General features: G+C 39.8%; 1 protein-coding gene across 5 annotated transcripts in view; it reads right to left on the bottom strand.

Annotated features, from left to right (window-relative positions):
• Positions 1-556: 556 nt before the first annotated feature.
• LOC129202965 (dynein axonemal heavy chain 5-like) overlaps positions 557-18,943 on the bottom strand; it is a 165,442-nt gene continuing 147,055 nt past the window's right edge. For 2 of the 5 annotated variants that reach the window (XM_054816739.1, XM_054816740.1), the window contains 3 exons: positions 9,683-9,891; positions 4,525-4,746; positions 557-3,185 (listed from right to left, as the gene is read on the bottom strand). In XM_054816739.1, the coding sequence (XP_054672714.1) occupies positions 2,967-3,185; positions 4,525-4,746; positions 9,683-9,891 (650 nt within the window). In that variant the 3' untranslated portion in view covers positions 557-2,966. Of the gene's footprint in view, positions 3,186-4,524; positions 4,747-9,682; positions 9,892-18,943 lie in introns of those variants that run through there. The other 3 variants (XM_054816741.1, XR_008575879.1, XM_054816742.1) reach the window with 3 other exon arrangements.

Raw genomic sequence — 18,943 nt, 5'->3', positions numbered from 1 at the left:
GTCCTTATCTCGACCCACAAGCATTTCGTTATGCCTTTTCTCCCGTTTGGTGAATGAGGGGAGTGATAGAGTGGCTCTGGTGGGTACCTGGCCTCCAGCCCAGGGTCAACCCACCACAAAATTGTACATCACTGTACTGTAATTACATGCAAAAAGAAAAAAAAAAGGGGGGGGTTGCTTATAGGATAGATTGGAGGTTGTGTTTGGTTGGTTTTTTACTAGTTATAGGAAGTCTTTTCTGGAACCAGCTGACTGTATGTTCCTCTTCCAGTTCTGTATAAAACTGGAGCTATCTTCAGTGAAATACTGTATGATGTGTCTGGTTCTTCTGTGTCATGGTTTAACCTGGCAGGCAGCTAAAATAACCACACAGCCATTCGCTCACTCCCCCCACCCACAGTGGGATGGGGGAGAGAATCGAAGAGAAAAGGGTAAAACTTGTAGGTTGAGATAAAGACAGTTTCATATGGCAAAAATGAAGAGAATAATAATAATAATGATAAAAGAATATACAAAAACAATGATGCACAGCACAATTGCTCACCACCTGGAACTGATGCTCAGCTAGTTCCTGTGCAGCACTGCTTCCCAGCCAACCCCCCCTCCCCAGTCTATACTGAGCACAATGTCATATGGTAGGGAATATCCCTTTGGCCAGTCTGGGTCAGCTGTCCTGGCTGTGTCCCCTCCCAGCTTCTTGGGCGCCCCAAGCCTTCTTGCTGGCAGGCCAGTATGAGAAGCTGAAAAGTCCTTGACTGCTTGGCAACAACTAAAAACATCAGCATCTTATCAACATTATTCTCATCCTAAATCCAAACCACAGCACTATACCAGCTGCTAGGAAGAAAATTAACTCTATCCCAGCCAAAAACAGAACATTCTGCAATATGGCCTTCATTCTGTTCTGCAAGATTTGATGTTTTCCTAAACTGACAAACAGGTTTTAGTTATTGAAATTAAAATGTCCAAGTTCAAAGAAGCTACTTCTTTGCATTCTTATACAGCGGAACACTAAGTGCTAGAAGATAATTGCCTATAGATTTTCTTTACATAGCATTTAATTTTCTCACTTTACTTGACAAAGAAAAGAAGTGATGCAGTTTCCATGGACCTTATCATGTAGCATCACATATAACCTCTATCAAATATGTATTTTTTAATGTTTACTTCTAACTTCAGTTGTTCAGAGGATGATTTGTTTTCATAGCAAGTAGCGAGTTTTTCAGCTGTGCAAATTATTTCAATGTACGCTCTTCATTTTAAGGTATTATCAAAGTTAATTTACTGCATATCCCCTCATACAGGTAGAGGATGGGGAAAACACTATAGGTTACAACCTCAATTTCTATACAACAGCACAGCCTGTTCCTGCTTGAAGTCTCTCTTAACTCTTTCATAATTTCCTAGAGCAATGATCCTGAAGCCCAACCCTTTACCCTTTTCAGAAACAAAATTCTTGATTAAATCGGTTGATGTACAGCTGTACTGCAGGGAGGCCTGGTGTATATTTTTTGAATAGGTGGTTTCACTTGGTAAGATAATCTCACTGGCACTGTGTGTGAAACAAGTGCTGCTCCTGGCTCAGTGGGAGAAAGGGACCCTGTCCCTGTCTGCTCTGTTTTCCAGGAACAAATCTGGCACTTTCTGCTGAATTGTGGGCGGGAGTGTGAATATCAAACTTCCTCATGGAAAGAGCCCTGCAATTGCTAACTGCAGAGTAAAACTCGTTATGGGAAAGGATGAACTACTTTCTTTGATGCCAGCTGAAAAGAAATTGAAGTGTTTACATGAAAATTGAAAGTGTTTACAAGGAGAAAAAAGTGATTAACAAAGCACTCACACCAAGTCCTTCTTTCATAACATTCAACAGCAATTTCTTTTGCTTTGAATTTGTGCTACTGAAAAAAGCCAAACGTTTTCTGTCAATAGCTGTCCATCTATTAAAAGAGCAGTAGCAATCACCCTTCAATTACAGGGTAGACAGCAATGGTGGTAACACACAGAAATTACTTCAACCATTTCAGCTGAATCTGCTCCCAGAAATGGCCTGTGTGTCTTCTACGTTTGGGGTTTGTTTTTTTTTTTTACCTACACTGATGCAAAATACAGAACAAAAAGCAGTTAAGAGATTTGAGTTTGCAGGATTCAGGCACAAACACCAATGGAGTGAGTACTAATAGAGCCAAACTGATGTTCAGCTGTGTTTACTCTGAGAAGAGTTTCAAAATCTTTTTCTCACTAATAATAGGGGAGTGTGCACATCTTCCCTATACTGGGATATAGGTTTAGAAATGAGTTAATATGTGCAAGGGCCACTACTTGTGCAAAGATAAACTTGCCTGTTTGTACAACTTCCATGATCTTTTGCATAAGCAAGACTATCCAAGGAAATGGTAGCATCCATTTCTAAAACCACTCACTAAGTTTACAAATGTAAAATCAAAAGAATTGTGCATTGGAATATATGCAGATAAACATAAAGTTTTACCATACGTTTAATTCACTTGTCATTGCAGCTTTAATAATGCTATGGATTATAAGTTTTTAACTACAAAGTTTAGTATAGTATAGTATATTATGAAGAAGGCCTGTATTAATAAGATAACATCTACAAAAGAACCACCATAAATGTCAAAGCAGTTGTCACTATCAGAAACACTTTTTTCCTAGTGTTTGCACTATGAGCAAGCTAGTTGATTATATTCTCACTTGCTTTATAACAGATGCCAAATCTTACACCTGCAACTGTTTTTCCTCTGATATTCCAAGGTTAAACACATTTAGTATTTTTGCTGTGAACAGAGTAAACTGATCTATGTGCAATTAACACAATCTCTATACATCACTTGCTAATTTCCATACCCCTATGAGAAGGTAGCCACCACTTTGTAAATAACAACAGAAGTCCTACTGGCTGCAGGTGACTCTTCCTAGGTGGTTCGTTCTTTATAGCTACCTGTTGGTCCTTATTTTGAATTACAGAGCAGCGCAACCCCCCGTAAAGTCCAATGATCAGGATTCTGCACTGTTTTCAGATACAAGGAGAAAATGTACGTCAGATCTGTTCTCCGAGGCTTTTTGTAGACAGGGCAGGAGTACACACTTCCTTGTTGCTTCTTTGGGTCCTGTAGCGCTGCTGTGCTAACAGCATACACGTGGACTACAGGAAGACTTGTGAACAGCACCTGAGAAAGTTAAAAGAAACATAGGGCTCAGCATTAGAGAAGCAGGACAGGGCATCTGAACTCCAAACGCTGGAACAGTGATGGCCTTCAGCAAAAGCACCAGCACCTCAGCAGAGGTACACGTGAGGACACAAGTGCTGTGCTCACTACTACATTGACCCCAACTTTATCCAGTGGCAGCTCAGGGACAACGGATGTCAGGAAGCCTGGAAGGAAAAGAAAGCAGCAAAAACTTGGAAAACTACACACCATGGAAGCAGATGGAAAAACAACAGGGTAGTTCTAGGAGGGAGAGAGAGCATCGTCTTTTTTCCCATCCTTTGCCCCTTTGGCTAGTGTTCCCCATTCTTTCCCCATCTCCTGTTCCCTGAATGACAGAACTGGAGCTACCAAGACCAAGCTGCATTTAGCAAGCCTCCTTGTTATCTCTGCACTGCTGGCTGTGGAGCTTCAAAGATCCAAGGTCCCTCTTGGATGTTTGTCCAGACTAGATCCCCTCAGGTCTTCCAGCAATATAAACTATTCATTGACGGGGTGGGAAAAAAGACCCAAACCCAAGAGCAACAAGGAGGCTTGCTGAACACTCCAGAGCACTTGAGTAAACTCCATATTTGAGGTGTCTTTTGACATACCAAGCAACAGCTGTCACCAGAAGCTACAGCTGGCAAGGTTTGGTTTGGGGAAGTTTGCTCTCAGCCAGACACAGAAGTGTTTTACCTACAGAGAGGAATTACCTCAACTTCAATTCCAGGACAGTTATCACTGGTTTGGTAAAAGTCAATGGCAGCTTTCCCTGGGCAGTGACCACAGCATCTAATCACTACTCCATAGCTAGGTTTTAAATCTGCTTAGTCACATCAGTAAAATGTAACTCTGTGCATGGATAACTGAGCATAAGCCCAGAAGTAATACTTTTCCTCCTATTCAAAAACAAATGCCAGGGATTTCTAGTCATCCAAACACTGACCTCCACAGCAGCTGTCATCAAACCCAGTCCTGGGCTTTGGAAGTTGTGATAGGATCCCACCTGGTCAGTCAAAAGAAGGCTGACTGTGGGTTGCACTATTTTAATCAGAGCTGTGCTTCTAGGGCCCCTGAAGCCAAGGAGTCTGGCATCTGGTCTGCTCTAGTGCAGCGCATCCTAAGTTCATTTTCTGACAGAAGTCTTTTTTGTTCAGTTCTGGTGGGTAAACACTCTGTTCCCCTCCCCAGCCCTGCTAGTGTTTTACCCTCTTAAAACCTGCTGTGAGACCACTACTGCAGGCACTCAGAATACATCCTGGTGTTCCCTGAGCACACTATGTTATGCCACAGTCAGTCATGCTCACTTGATCCTTACCTTTGGTGCTGACTCAACCAGCTTACTGTTTCTGCGGTCCCAACCTGCCCCTTCGAGGAAAAGGCCATATATGTAAACCCCACCTATATCAGCAGGAGGAGGGCCAACAACATCTTCTTTCATCATCTTGGTCACTTCATTGTGTAAAACAACACTGTCCAGTGCCCACCCTTTTGCTAAATTCATGCGAGTTGTCTCTTGCCTCATAGCAGTTAGGAATCCCTAAGGAGATTGAATATGACAGAGAGAGTTTTTTTAAAAAAACCCTTGAATTTACCAATTTCCAACTTTTTTCCTACATAAGTGACATCAGCAATATAAAACCTCATCCCACAGAATCTCATGTACATATAAAACCAAATTCAGTAGTGTAAATGCAATGCTTTCCTACATTTTTCCAGTACCATGCATTCTTATATACTTGGTGTGCATGCGTTGGTGCTAAGAAGCCACCAAATTGGCTTATTTAGCATATCAGAAGCTGCATGTATAACTCACCTCACATGCCTACTTTACAACCAGCCAGATGGAGAGAGGTTTACAAGGCTGCCAGATTAATGTGTTTTGTGAGGTTCCAAATACAGGTAATTGCCATGCCACAAATAACACTGGTATTTTGTGTGCTATATTACTCATCTTTTCCTATACCGACATTGTAAAAATGCTTTTCAGTCAACAAATCATGAAACATTTTACAGAACACAAAGGAAGTACAAACTGAAATCATGCAATTAAATAGTGAAATTCTGTCACTCTGCTCAGTGCAAAGCCTTAATGTACTACAATAACGTATTATTGTAGACACCAGCAAGAAAAACTCACAGCACTTCAGCAGCACAGAATGAAACTCACTCTCTGTTCTGAAAAGCTATAGTTATATGGTTACACAAGCTATAAGCTATCTGAAGACAAGCCAGGCTGAAGATGCTGGTTAGCTTCTCTCATATAACGAACTGTCCATGTGCACATACACTGCAGTACATGAGAAGTACCTTAGTCCTCAGAGACAGGAGGGCAGGCTGCTTTGCACTTCCAATGGATATGCTGTGGATGTGCACCTTATTTTACCTTATGGAAACCCAATTTCATTGCTGGGAGATGAATGAATAAAACACAAAAATTGAAGTTGCAGGAGCAAGAGGGACTCACTGAGAAGGACAACTAGGAAGGAAGAAGTTTCAGGACAGAGAAAGAAGGTGTCTGGGGACAGGATTGGGGGAATACAGAGCCACATGGGGAACACACGAAGATGGGTATTACAGAGCCAACAGCACAGCTAGGAAGAAATCAGGAGCAAAGAGGGAATTGAACAGGCTTTTTATTTTTCTTCATTATTCACAGTGCAGGATGCTCTGTTGAGCTACTGTTAGGGCCAAATGAATGGAAAACAGGTGTGGAAACATGAGCACATTGGTCTACTGAATGAAGGGGCCAATCTCTGGCTGCTGGGACCAGAGTGCTTGTTGCACGTGCTAAGTACTTTGTAGCTGCGCAATACCCTTCAAGTTATGAGAACATGAGATGACATTCATGAACTCGGATGTTTCGCTTAACTGACATCGGTTGCTTCTCATTAATATCATTCCAGAGACCCCATGACAAGTGTTTTCAAGAGGTTTTGTGATAGCACAGATAATTGTAATTGCGTTTGAAGTAGTTGAGAACTCTAGCATATAGCTAAGGGAGACAGGATTAAAGGCCAAGTTCTTCTATCACAAATGCCATTAAATGAAAGCAGAATCCCTGTAGTTAATTTGTAGAATTTTAATTTGTAGAAACATGCTAGGACCAATAGTTTAAAATACACGAAGTGTTCACTGCCAGAAGGCCCCAGAGGGCTACTGGATCCCAGATAAACTGAAATATTAAAGAAAGAAGAGCCTGAAGAGGACAGGACAGAGCAATAACTGTATTAAGGGAATCAGTTCAAAGGCACTGTGGAAATACTGGAATAAAAGTAAGCTCAGAGCTGTGCGTTGTCTTCAGGGATAAGATTTAGATTGCAGACTATTCTTACAGAGATGACAGGACCTATATGCTCTCTGCAGTGGGACTTGTAGCACTTATCTGCTCATTTGAATGAATCCTAGACAGTGTTTGAAGACTACAGCTGTGAGCTGGAGCCCAGCTGGGAATCCCAGAGCGGGTGAATGGCACAATAAACAGCGAGAAAGAATCACGTGGCTTGAGGTGCCACTGTACGGCTGAGGGCTTGGCTCTTCCCAAACCCCTCTGTAAGGGACATAATGGACCACTTGTCATGCTGTTCGGTTTGATTTCTGGTCGTCTTTGCCCTGGTTTGGGGGGGGGGGGGGGGGGGAGGGGGGTTGTGTGGGGGTTTTGTTTGGGGTTTTTTGGGGGGGGGGGGGAGAGAGGGAGCAGGTGTCATGTTGAGATTTCAGAAACAGCAAAAATTATTTCTTCTTTCTTCACCTGCCTTTTCCTGAACTTCTCCCTGGCCTGCTCACTGAAGGCTGCTAAAGCTTTTTCCCTTTGGCTTCTAACAACCCATGTAAACTAACTCTGAACCTTCTAGTGAGGGAGAAGCAGGCATCCATGGAAGCTATGACAAGAAATATGGAAATCAGTTAAGTCAATTGCTTTCACAATCTTACTCTCTCCTTTACCTTCCTTAGGAGGTTCATTGTTTGCCACTTATTTTGCAATTTCTACAGTGAGCAAATTATGGCAGGTTTACTAGAATTAAGTGGGCACTGAGGAATAAAGGCATTGTAGTTCATATTCTTATTAGTATTCACATTGCTTTGGCATCTAAGGGTCTTAGAAATAGGCTGAGGGTTCATTATGCTAAGTACTATACAACCAGAAAGACAGTTCTGCCTCACAGGGCTTAAAATCCATATACAGGACAAGTGACGGCAACTGGATACAGAGATGCAAACAAGGAAACAATCCAACAGTGTCAGCCGCAATACGGAAATTGAGAAGTAGAAATGAGATCTGCATAGTGTGAAGTTTTTTGAGGAAAAAATCCAGTAACATCAGATTAACTTCCAGAAGGGAAGAAAATTCATGGCACTTCTTGTTGTGTTCACCCCAGTTATCTTGGCCCAGTGCAGAAATACACAGGAAATCAGATTTCTCTTACATAGAAGCCTGAGCCTGCTCTCATTTGTATCACTATAAATAAAGATTAACTTCTGTGAAATTACTGAATTTATCCTAGTGTATAAACAGTCCAAGAGAAGGCAGAGTCAGGCCCTATATTATTTTTTATTGCCAGAATGCCTCATTCTCCCAGTGCTATGAATCTACTTTATTGTCTTGTGTTATCCATGGCATTTATCCATTGACTATAAAGCAAACAGTGAGATCTATGTAAGCAGGAAAATTACAAATTACTTAGGAGCTGCATTTCATCTCACAAATGAACAGATTTTTCTGACAATTTCAGGTATTCCAAAGAAGCCATTAGAACTAATACTTCATCACCTCAACATAAGATGATGAAAATCCATTTTCTTAACATATGAAATACCGATTTTTAAACACAGCTGTATGACTATTAATAATAGTTAATTCAATAGAAAAGGAGTCTTTGCTCAGGTGAATTTCTTGGAGAATGAGATGCTCCTACAGCCTGGGTTACAGAAAATGGAGACTATAACAATAACTATCTGATTCTTAAGTTTGTGATGGTCAGGACAAATAACTTTTTAAATCATGTAAGCCCATCTCATTCTGTTTGGGGTTTTTGTTTGTTTGTTTGTTTGTTTTCTTTGCATATTATGTATTTAGGACTTGTAGAACTATGTGTTATGAAGTGTTTAATTTTTGTATTTCTGGAGGCTTTCTGACTTGCTATGATCTACTAAATCACAACTTGTTTGGGGACATTTTACTCTGGTTATTTGGTAGAAATCCAGATGTATGTATCCAAAAAAATGTAGGATGCCCAATCTGAGCTGGCAAAATTTCAGAATGACACAACCCCAAAGCACAAAAAAACCAGCTGGCCAGTACAAAATCTGTATCAGGTCTTGCTCATCTGTAATGCAAAAGCAAACACCAACAAAACCAAAAGCCTATTAGGATTGCATCCGGCCTGATCATTGCAAAAGTTACTTAGGAATATTTTAGAGTGCCACTATCAATGTGTTGCTAACAAACCAAGTATGGAAGCATAATCATTTTATTAAAACTCCTACTCCTCTGCCTCATACTTTTGCTTGGGAACCCTTTGCTCAGGGATTCTGTGAGCACAGTTCCATGCTATAAAGTGGTATCGGCAGACAGCTGACACAGACAGGATAGATGATAGATGGATATTTCCCAGCAGCAGCCTTAGAGAATATTTGCCACTGTTGCTTTCTCTATTCTAGGCAGCTGTTTCAGCTAGCTTTTGCATTGCTAACAAGTACTGAGATGAAAATAGATCTTTAAAATAGCTTTTTGCTAAGGCTTCACAGAAACCTGTTGGCTGGATACTCTCACAATGACTCACTTCCACAACTCGCACTTCCCACAAACATCTGTGAATCATAAAAAGCTTTAATGAATGTGGATAGCTGTGCAAAGAAACTACACATCATCTAGGTATGTATACTTTACTTCTTTTAACTCTGTTCTCAGCTGTTCCCTTTTCTGTGTTTCATTTTGTGCCAGGTTTTTATTTTAGATGGTGCAGGCGAGAGGCTGTGTTTTTTATGTGTCTCTGCAGACCAAGTCTGGCACAATTCTGGGGTGGTATAAATAACAAACCTTCCATTTCAAGGAACTGATTTGCAAGGACTGAGAGTCAAGTTCGAATCTCTTTTTCCTGTGTCAAAGTCTTGAAACTTACGTTGTTTTGTACAAAAAGGGATTTTCATACAATGAATGAAAATCAGATTACTGTAACAGAGGAGGGGAAAAAAAGGAGGGTAACACTGAAATGTGAAAAAGTGTGTTTATCCAATTTCCACACTATAATTAAAGCAACCAGAAGATGCATTCCATTATTTCCGTAACATTATTTTGGTCTAGCAAAAATTTCTTCAATAGATTGTTGTTATTGAAGTTAATTGATCCTACCTTTAGGCTAAAAAATGAATTTAGATTACACTTTGTATAGTCACGACTGAGTCAGCTTGAAGTTCTCACAAGGTCTGATTTAACTGTTACATAGGCGTTAGAAAGATCAATCTGGCAGTCTTACCTGTGGATTAAAGAATCCTGTCATCCAGAACAGATTTGGTCGGCCATCCTGCAGCCAGCTGCTGAACTGCTGGTTTCTTTCAAGAAGCTCAGTAAACCAAAATCCTAAAGTAGCCGACTCCCAGGAAATCCTAAACCATAGTTTTGGAATTCTAGCATCATACATATTATCTAAAGCATCTTGCAATTCTTCTGACATAATTATAGTTCCTGGAAGATAAGTAAAACATTCAGAATGAACTTTCCCCTAGCTTGCAAAGGCAATTAAAACTTCCAAATGACATTCTGAGTCGTATAAACCCTCTTTTGTTGTGCCTTAATTGCACACCTGTTGCACTAAAGTCTTATCAGTTTGCAGTAAATTTGCTCAAACTTGTAAGACTTGATTCAAAGTTAAAGGTGACAAGACAAATGATATTTCTTCTGTTATTTTGATCAGAAATAAAGATTTTTTTTTTAAACAACTCCTTCTTTCTCACACATAATATTATATTCACACTGTGTTTGGAATGTGATTAAACATTTAATTTTTTAATACATTTTAATGGTTCCCACATACGTGATCAATGACAGAGATATACTGTGTAACTCATCTATATCCTAAGCAGGTACTGACAGTGATTATATTCATGAAATTCACTGTTATTAATGATAACTTTGTACATTTCCATTATCAAGATTCCCAGTGGGAAAGCAGTACGTAGAATAAACCTAAAGGCAAGATTTCTTTTTTTTTTTGGCAGTGGCAGTGCATACTCACGTATTCCATGCATTCCACGCATGTCCATTAAAATATTGGCATTTACTCCGACAATGATTTTTCAGTGACACTCGCCATTCCATGTGCCAGAAGTTCCTACATCTTACCAGTTTGTACTATCAATACTACTGAGAGCTGGCACACAGCCATGCCTCAGGATGTCTTCTCTATTCCAGCTAAAATATTTTAAATTGTAGAAACTGGTCTGGTAGACCCCACTCCGATTAAATGTTCATGTAATACCAATGTTCAATGCATCGTTATACACACAACTGCTGTAATTGCCACAAGGATTACATGAGATACCAAACAGAATTAGGTGGCTTCCACCACAGAACATGTCAAGGATAGAGAAGTGGTTTGGGTGACTGCAAACAAGAGCTGCAGTGGCCCATCCAAACATATCTGTATGGAAATGTGGCCTGTAATAGGTAAGCATTTCAAATCCCTTCCTTGCATTAAGGTTGGCAGGTCCCCAGTTCTGGGGAAAAAGAAGAATATCCAGAAATCAAACACTAGCTTTTAATTTAGAAGAATGTAGTGGCTGCCCTAAACACTTGTACACCAGTGTGTGCAAATCTGGCACTTTCTACCATATATCAATGGCAAATAGGCTTCATTTTCTTCTAGCAGATAATGGCCTGCTGTCATTTATACACACCTCTCTTTGTGCAACAAATGCTATGAGAAAGCCATCAACTTACAAAACTGCAAATATTAAAAAATACCTCCCATCCTGCATTCTCTGTAATGGCTTCATAGTAGGTTCAGAATCATGTTTTGAGATAGCTAAGAGTCTTTTATAACACAATTTAAAAATCTTCTCTTTGGGTATAAATCTTCTCTAACATATACTCAAGAACACCAACATTTAAGAAAGAAACCACTCTGTGTTACTTCTCCTTTGCCTAGAAAAATGTAATTTTAGACCATAAACTGTTCACCCTCTGGAGGCAGAAAAAGTGGAAGAAAAAGTGCAGCACAAGTTGGTTTCTACTTCAAAGCAACTGTAGTGAGCGCAGACAACAACTGAAGAGCATCCCATTGGAGCCCTGGAGATCATTACCATCCAAACTAAGAAAGAACTCTCATCTCTGGTTCTTCCTTGTTTTCAGGCTGATGCAGCCAACTTTCTCCTGCAACAAGGGTTGCAACAGAGCCACATTTTCTTCCCTAATCTTGTGGGCAGGCTGGAGCTTTTCAAGAAGGGAGATACAACCAGTTTCTGCCCCGAAGCCTGGTGAAATCTCTTAGGATGTCTGCCTGTTATGACTCAGAGCAGCTGCTGAGAACGCTAAGCCAGAGTGTTCTTGAGGATGAGGTATGTTCACAGTTCTGGCCTTGTCCATATAGCTGCATAAATATTCCTAGTGAGTGGGTGTCAGCTCTGGCAGTAGGCATACAGTGCTTGAATTTCAGCACTAAATGACATCTGTGGGTGTTGGGATGCATTCCTGCAGCTAAAATACTCCGATAAAAATAAAAATAATAATAAAAAAAATAATTCTCAGAAATAAAATTAGTAACACATGACAAAAATAATAGCATCTTTCTGGAGAAAGGTGATAAATATGTTTGAAAAACTATATTTGATAAATTCAATTAGTTGCACAACACCATGCACTTCTCACATTTAACTTCTGAGAAGCTCAGAGCACTGGTTACCGTATGAAAAGACTGAATGCCCTATGAACTTAACATGACAGGCTTGAATGTTCTATGAATCAGACAGGCCAGCTGTTTATAGCTTGGTTATTTTTGGTTTTACTTCATGATATTCCCTTTCCTGAATGGAATAAAGCCTGTCTGAAAATGACTGATGAAAGGTCAGTTCAGTTAAAGATGTTAAGGTATGTCCATGCTTCCAAAATAATATGTACTGTAACCATACTGTTTGCATAGTATATACAGTTTTGAAATTAGGATTTGCCTTTTTCATTGCCCTAAATTGAAACCATTTCACTTCTAAATCATATCTAAATCTAGCCAATTGCTGTGTAGCAAATAAGCCAAATAAAGCTATCCAGTTCTGAGGGTAACTAGTTTTTATTGGTAATTAAAGTGATCAGTCTGTTCTTTTAAATTGATCTTGGTTTTAGGGTGACTTATTCAATAGACACTGGTTTGACTGGACTACAGCAGGACCTTGTATTATTTTATGGTGTTGCTCCTTTTCACTACCACATCTACTACAAGCTGAATCTGAAAACTGTGGAATTTATAAAATTTGGATCTACATTTTGAATTTCACATTTAGGAAAGCCTGTATCTGGACTAGAAAACGTGCTTATCTCATTTAAATGAGTGGATAAAGTTAGAAACAAAGGAAGGATCTTAAACTGCAGCATGAACCAAAAAAAAAAAGACTCAATCTACTGACTGATTGTCTTCCCACAGGCACAGATGTGAATCAAGAATATCCAGAATAATTATGTAGGATATAAATTAGATGAGAAGAAGCTAGTTTCTCCATCAAATGCAGTTTGCCAATAGCTGACATCATTATAATAGGAATGGAGATTATCCCTTGAGGACAATACTTGCTAGACAATGAGTCTTTTAAGCTAGCCTTAACAGTAGACAGAGGAAAAAGCTCAGTGAAAGCATCATTCCATTCTTGACTGTCACAGTTGCAACTATAGAAGTTGATCTTTTCAGCCTTTAATCCCCATTCAGGTTTACCTCCCAAGCAACCAGGTTTGTTATTGGACCAGTCATTCCTTGCCTCCACCACTGCAGCTGGTGGAGCTGCAACTCCCTCTTCCTTGTTGAACATGTTGAAGAGAAAATCCCAACTTGCTTATAACTTCCTACGTTTTCCTCCATTTCTGCCTTATGACAACAGCTAACTTGCTTGTGCTTTCCCCAAAGAAAGCATTATTGATTATTCCACCCAAAGGTACAAAGTATTTTGTATCAGAAATATTGTGGCCAGCAGGACTAGGGAAGTGATTGTCCTCCTGTACTCAGCTCTTGTGAGGCCACACCTTGAGTACTGTGTTCAGTTTTGGGCCACTCACTACAAGAAAGACATTGAGGTGCTGGAGTGTGTCCAGACAAGAGCAATGAAGCTGGTGAAGGGTTTAGAGCACAAATCTGTTGAAGAGTTGCTGAGGGAACTGGAGTTGTTTAGGTTGGAGAAGAGGAGGCTGAGGGGAGCTCAGCTACAGCTCTCTACAGCTACCTGAAAGGTTGTAGCCAGATGGGTGTTGGTCTCTTCTCCCAAGTAACAAGCGATAGGATAAGAGGAAATGGCCTCAAGTTGTGCCAGGGGAAGTTTAGATTGGATATTAGGAAAAATATATTCACCCAAAGGGTTGTCAATCACTGAAACAGGCTGCCCAGGGAAGTGGTTGGGTCACCAACACTGGAGGTATTTAAAAGACGTGTAGATCTGGTGCTGAGGGACATGGTTTAGTGGTGGACTTGGCAGTGCTAGGTTAATGGTTGGACTTGATAATCTTAAAGGTCTTTTCCAACCTAAGCAATTCTATGATTCTAGTTATACAGAGTACTAGATAAAAACAATAAAAGCTAATGTATGTTTCCCCTTACCTAAAACTTAATCTTTTCTTTGCAAGCTCTAATATGTTTGTGCTAGCTCAGTGACCACCATTGCTGTGCTGAAAGAAGTCAACTTCTTTGCTTCTGGCAGTTCTTTGGATATTTCCCTCTTTCTTCATTTGCAGTACTTGGGCACTTTAGCACTGGGAGATGATTCCCAGGAAGCTCTCAGAAGTTCATTTAACTCCACCTATTTTAATCCCAAGGCCCTCAACAATTAATCTCCTCCTTTTGCTCCTGGTCTCCAGAACAGGAAGAGTAAATCAGGCAGCTAAGCCCTGCAAAGTACAACACACTCTCTATTTTTTACTTGTAGACTGTGGCATTCTCTCCAGCTGCACCTAACCTTTGCCCCTGTTCTGTTTTCTGTTTGTTTCCCACCTTCCTTTTCTGGTGCAGAACCCTCTGATTTAATTCTTCAGGAGAGATGAAAGGAACTGAGAAACTTGAGTTGCATGCAATTTTTCACACAGAAGAGCTCACAAATCATAGATTCTCTGCAACAGCTAATTCCTTCAGTCAGAAAGAAGGCAATTTGAAAGTAACCTTGCAAATTGTTCTGAACACTTACCAGCTCCAGTACTAAAGGCACTTGGCTACACCCACCAAAGGACTGAAAATAAAAATTTTAAAGCAATGCTTTGAAGATGAAAATCTATGCACACACCCCCAAAAATTTAGCCCTGAGCTAAAGTAATAGAACAGGCAGATAAACCATTTTCTGCAGTTTGTCCTAAATGTGCAATGTCTGTTTCTAAACAGTTGTCCTGGCCAGCATCATGGCAAGGGTACACAATGCTTATTAAGAAGTCCAGAAATAACATGCCACACTTTGTAAAAGACAATAGGAGGCATTCTGGCATCCTTATCAGGATGAGAGGTAAATAATGGATGAGAGCTGCTGAGCCAAGAGTAACTATGCCACAAGACATACTAGACTCATCCTCTCCATTCCTCAAATGAATTCCCCATTGTTACATTCCTCACTGAGTGCTCTTAATCATCTTCAAATAAAATCATCATCCAAAAGTGGAATACACAGATGATCCCTGGCAAGCCTTACACACACACTTTAAGAATCAGTAAGGTAAGAGCCCAAGATCTTTCAGTCTAAAAGTCTATTACTATCATCAACAGGCCAAACTAAAATTGTATTAATTAGCAATCTTAAAGCATTACGAGTCAAAACAGAATTTAGCCAAACAGTGGGAATGAGTCCATACTCCTTCCCTTTGTGTGAAATTACCTTTCCTGTGCACTCTGGCAAGACTACTTTCCTGGGCTTCAGTTTTTTGCCACATAGATTAGAATGAATTATCAGCTACCTCTTCTGGCTCTTTTGGAGTTCATTTACATCCCTCTTGTAAGGTGCTACATACATACACTGAACAGAAATTCCTTGCAGCAACGTGATGCAAACACTATTGTCAAGATCATGGTATTCCGAGTTGGAAAAAAATAGTGAATCTTTACCTCACTCTTTCAGGGGCTTAACACAAGTTTGTGTAGATGACACAGGAACTCTAAGTGATTCCTATTCAGTATGTAGAACTATATGCTACCTTGCGTCTACATGAAGTTTCAAGATACCATTATATGAATGAAAATAGGGAAACACCTAAGACCAACACGCTTGTTAGCAATACAGTACAAGGATGGTGATGAGCTAAAAGCAGGTAATGCAATAGTTTTTAATAAGATAGTAGATCAATGACTGAGATGTGCAGAAACTAGTGAAATGCACCAGTATTTCTCAAGGCCTTGTTATTAACAGTTATTATCCAGCTTTGTCTGAATTATAAGGTTCCAAAAATATTAGAAACACATACAAAAATGCATCATTTTTTACTGTCCAATACCTTCTGTCTCAATTGTCTCACCTGTATTTTCTCACACTTCTCAACTTGGCATAAACATATACCTGAAACATGCTGGTGTCTTAATTTTAATGTTTTCATGCACATAATCCATGCATCATTTAAAGAACATGCTTATGATATACAACTGTGTGGGTAAAAAGAGGCCAAATAGCAAAGACTCATCTCCCCTTAGTAATATACTTGTTCCTGATCCTATTTTTCCAAAAGCTCTGATCGCCCTCTCTTTCAGTGTAGAGTAAGAGTAATCTGTGATTTTTTTTCAAGTGCTGGCATGTAGGTTATGTATGGTGTGCACGAAAATACGCAACCTGTGTAACATGAAGGGTGCCATATTGTAGTTGCAGTGACAAGTTTGCTTAAGCCTGGTAGAGCTTCCCATGACAAATGCCATGATGACTTCTGAAATAGTTATTTGTATTGATTCCACTTTTTTGTGTTCTATGTTGGTCTTATGGCTTATGGCTCCCATAGGTATTTGTACAATGCTTGTCTTGCAAGTACTAAGAAAAATGTAAGGAACAAAAACTCTGAACCTGTGGAAACAAATCTTTACACATTACAAGTCATGTAAAAGCTTTTAGAGGGATTGCCATATTCTCAGGAAATATGTTAACAGGAAAAGGACTTCTCTCTCCTAACTTTACAAGTACTGCACGAATAGCAGTGGGAGTTCTGTGATCATGTGGCACATATATAACATGAAAGGATAACAAATCCAAGGTTTCCTGTATGGCCTTCACTTGTTCATGTAGTAGGCAGTACCAAGGGATTAGTTTGAAAACACAAAACCATAAGGTACCAGAAACAAATGCCAAATGGACATAGTTTTATGACCAAAGTAGAATCCAGATATACTCATAAATAAATGTGTTAAGCATTTGTTTCTTTCATGACAAACCCTTAAGCAGAATGTTAAGTAGGTTAAAAAAAAATCAGGAAATAAAACCAAATTAAAAGCTGTGCTTATTTCCATTGCCAAGGATTCAATATCCGCTTTTAGTGCTACTACAAGTATACTCCACTGCTGAGACTCATGGAAGCCACTCAAGGGGGACTAGGGATAACTCCCACAGAATCTCTCTTCTTAGTTTCTTCACTGATAGAAGACACATCAGGGTGCCATCAAAACGCTTACCACTCCTACTTCAGCGCATGGAGAAATAAAAAGAACACCCCCCCCTCCCCACCCAAGGTGACAGATAGGCCACATTCAGTTCCCCTCTACTCTACTCAAACAAACTCTAAGAGAATAGGAATAACTGAATGGGTCATTAGATTTTACTGCATCTAAACAAACTATCTTCATTACTGGGAGAGGGAATTTGAAGTGCCCACTCCCAAACAGCCAGGGTATTAGTACTCTGTGCCAGAGGCATCTACGCTTCCACAGGAGGAAGATAAGGCATGTACACAGGAACTCTATAGCTCGTATACTGCCCTACAAAGACTATGGTCACCTTCTGCCAGGGGCTCAAGATCTGATGTTCATAACCTATTAGAATCTGGAGTTTTGGTTCAAGCCCCAAGTCTTATTGCTCCCCAGATGAAAAAATGAGAAAACAGCTCTTTCCTCGTCTCTAAAAAGATTTCTCTATTTGGAACATTGCCTCTGTTTAGGTCACTTGAGAGGACAATCATCATTGCTGTTTTCTGATTTATGTGAAGCTCTGTATTATACCAACTGTGAAAGGGCAATCAATAAGTAATTAAAACAAAACTAATAGTTGGGACATAACTGAGAGTACAAAGTGCAGCTACAATCTAATTATTACAATTTGATCCAAAAAAAGTATCCCTCTGGGCAGCAGAGTTTATTGGTAGAGATGCAGACTCGTGGGGCATGGCTGCCAACAAACATGTTGGACACATGCTGAGCATCCTCACACCTCCCAAAAGCTGAACACTGTTATATCTGCCCTCTGGATAGAGGGACAAAACTGGCTCTGCTCATTCCCTCAACATCCCTCAAGTTCAGCTGCACATGGGCTCTCACTGAGGAGGGCTTTATATTACCTCAAACGTAACTCAATGAGCAACAGTAAGATGACAAGGTCCATCTATTCACATCCAACCTGCAGAATCAAATATTCAGACCTCCTTTCACAAAGCTACGTGACACAACATGAAGATGCGCTATATTAAACACAAAATTTGTTTGAAAATTTAGATCTGCTATAAGCAGGTCCTCGGGCTTTAACAGGTTCATGAAGCCAGAGGGGGATGCATGACCAGGGCAGATGTCAAAATTCACATGACCTGTTTGAGCAGGCAGATGAGTTTACCTCATTGTAAAGAAAAAGGAGCACCTCAGATGATCTGAGACTGCAGTTGACTAGTTTTGGGGAAGAATCCAGTATAAGAGAGTTTGGGGTTTTCCCCTTTGCTGAGGCACGACAGAGTGCCTAAATGTTTTTTCCATCCTCTAATTAACGGTCTACCACATGAACTTGATGTATCATGAATCTGCCAGAAGCCATTAATCATTATTGGTAACTATACACCCAATTTTGTTTTCAGAGCAAATTTTCACTATATTTAACTTACCTGTCCCTAAGAAAATTATAATGTTTTAGAGGATTGCACAAGAGTTACAGCATTAACTTGATTAAACACCTGGTAGAGGACTGTGATGACTGTGGAACCGAATACTAAGTGCAAATAAATTATGTTACTCATCCACCCCTCGGCAGAATATTGTACATTTTCAGATTTTAAATATACCTATCACAATCAGGGAAAGATTAGTAATTTCTTGGATGGAAAGTATTATTTTAATTTACTTGAAAAGGGACTCTATGTACATATAAAGGGAAACTTTCAGCTCAGTACTGAAACAGAGGACAATTGTTTCTTCCAGCTTGATCTTTGCATAGGTTATTACAGGATATGGAAGCTAATTAGCCTTGGGCACATTTATGAACTTCTTTCCTAGATTCAGATTATAGGCATGAAGTTTCTGAAGCATGCATTGTTGCCTCGGTGAATCATACAAATGATAGGAAAAAATCCTTGCTGATTCTTATGTAACAAAAATACAAATTAAAAAATTCTCCCCTCA

The sequence above is a fragment of the Grus americana genome, chromosome 2, assembly GCF_028858705.1.
Source record: "Grus americana isolate bGruAme1 chromosome 2, bGruAme1.mat, whole genome shotgun sequence".
Classification (NCBI taxonomy): domain Eukaryota; kingdom Metazoa; phylum Chordata; class Aves; order Gruiformes; family Gruidae; genus Grus; species Grus americana.
This window is presented reverse-complemented; position numbering and strand designations above follow the sequence as displayed.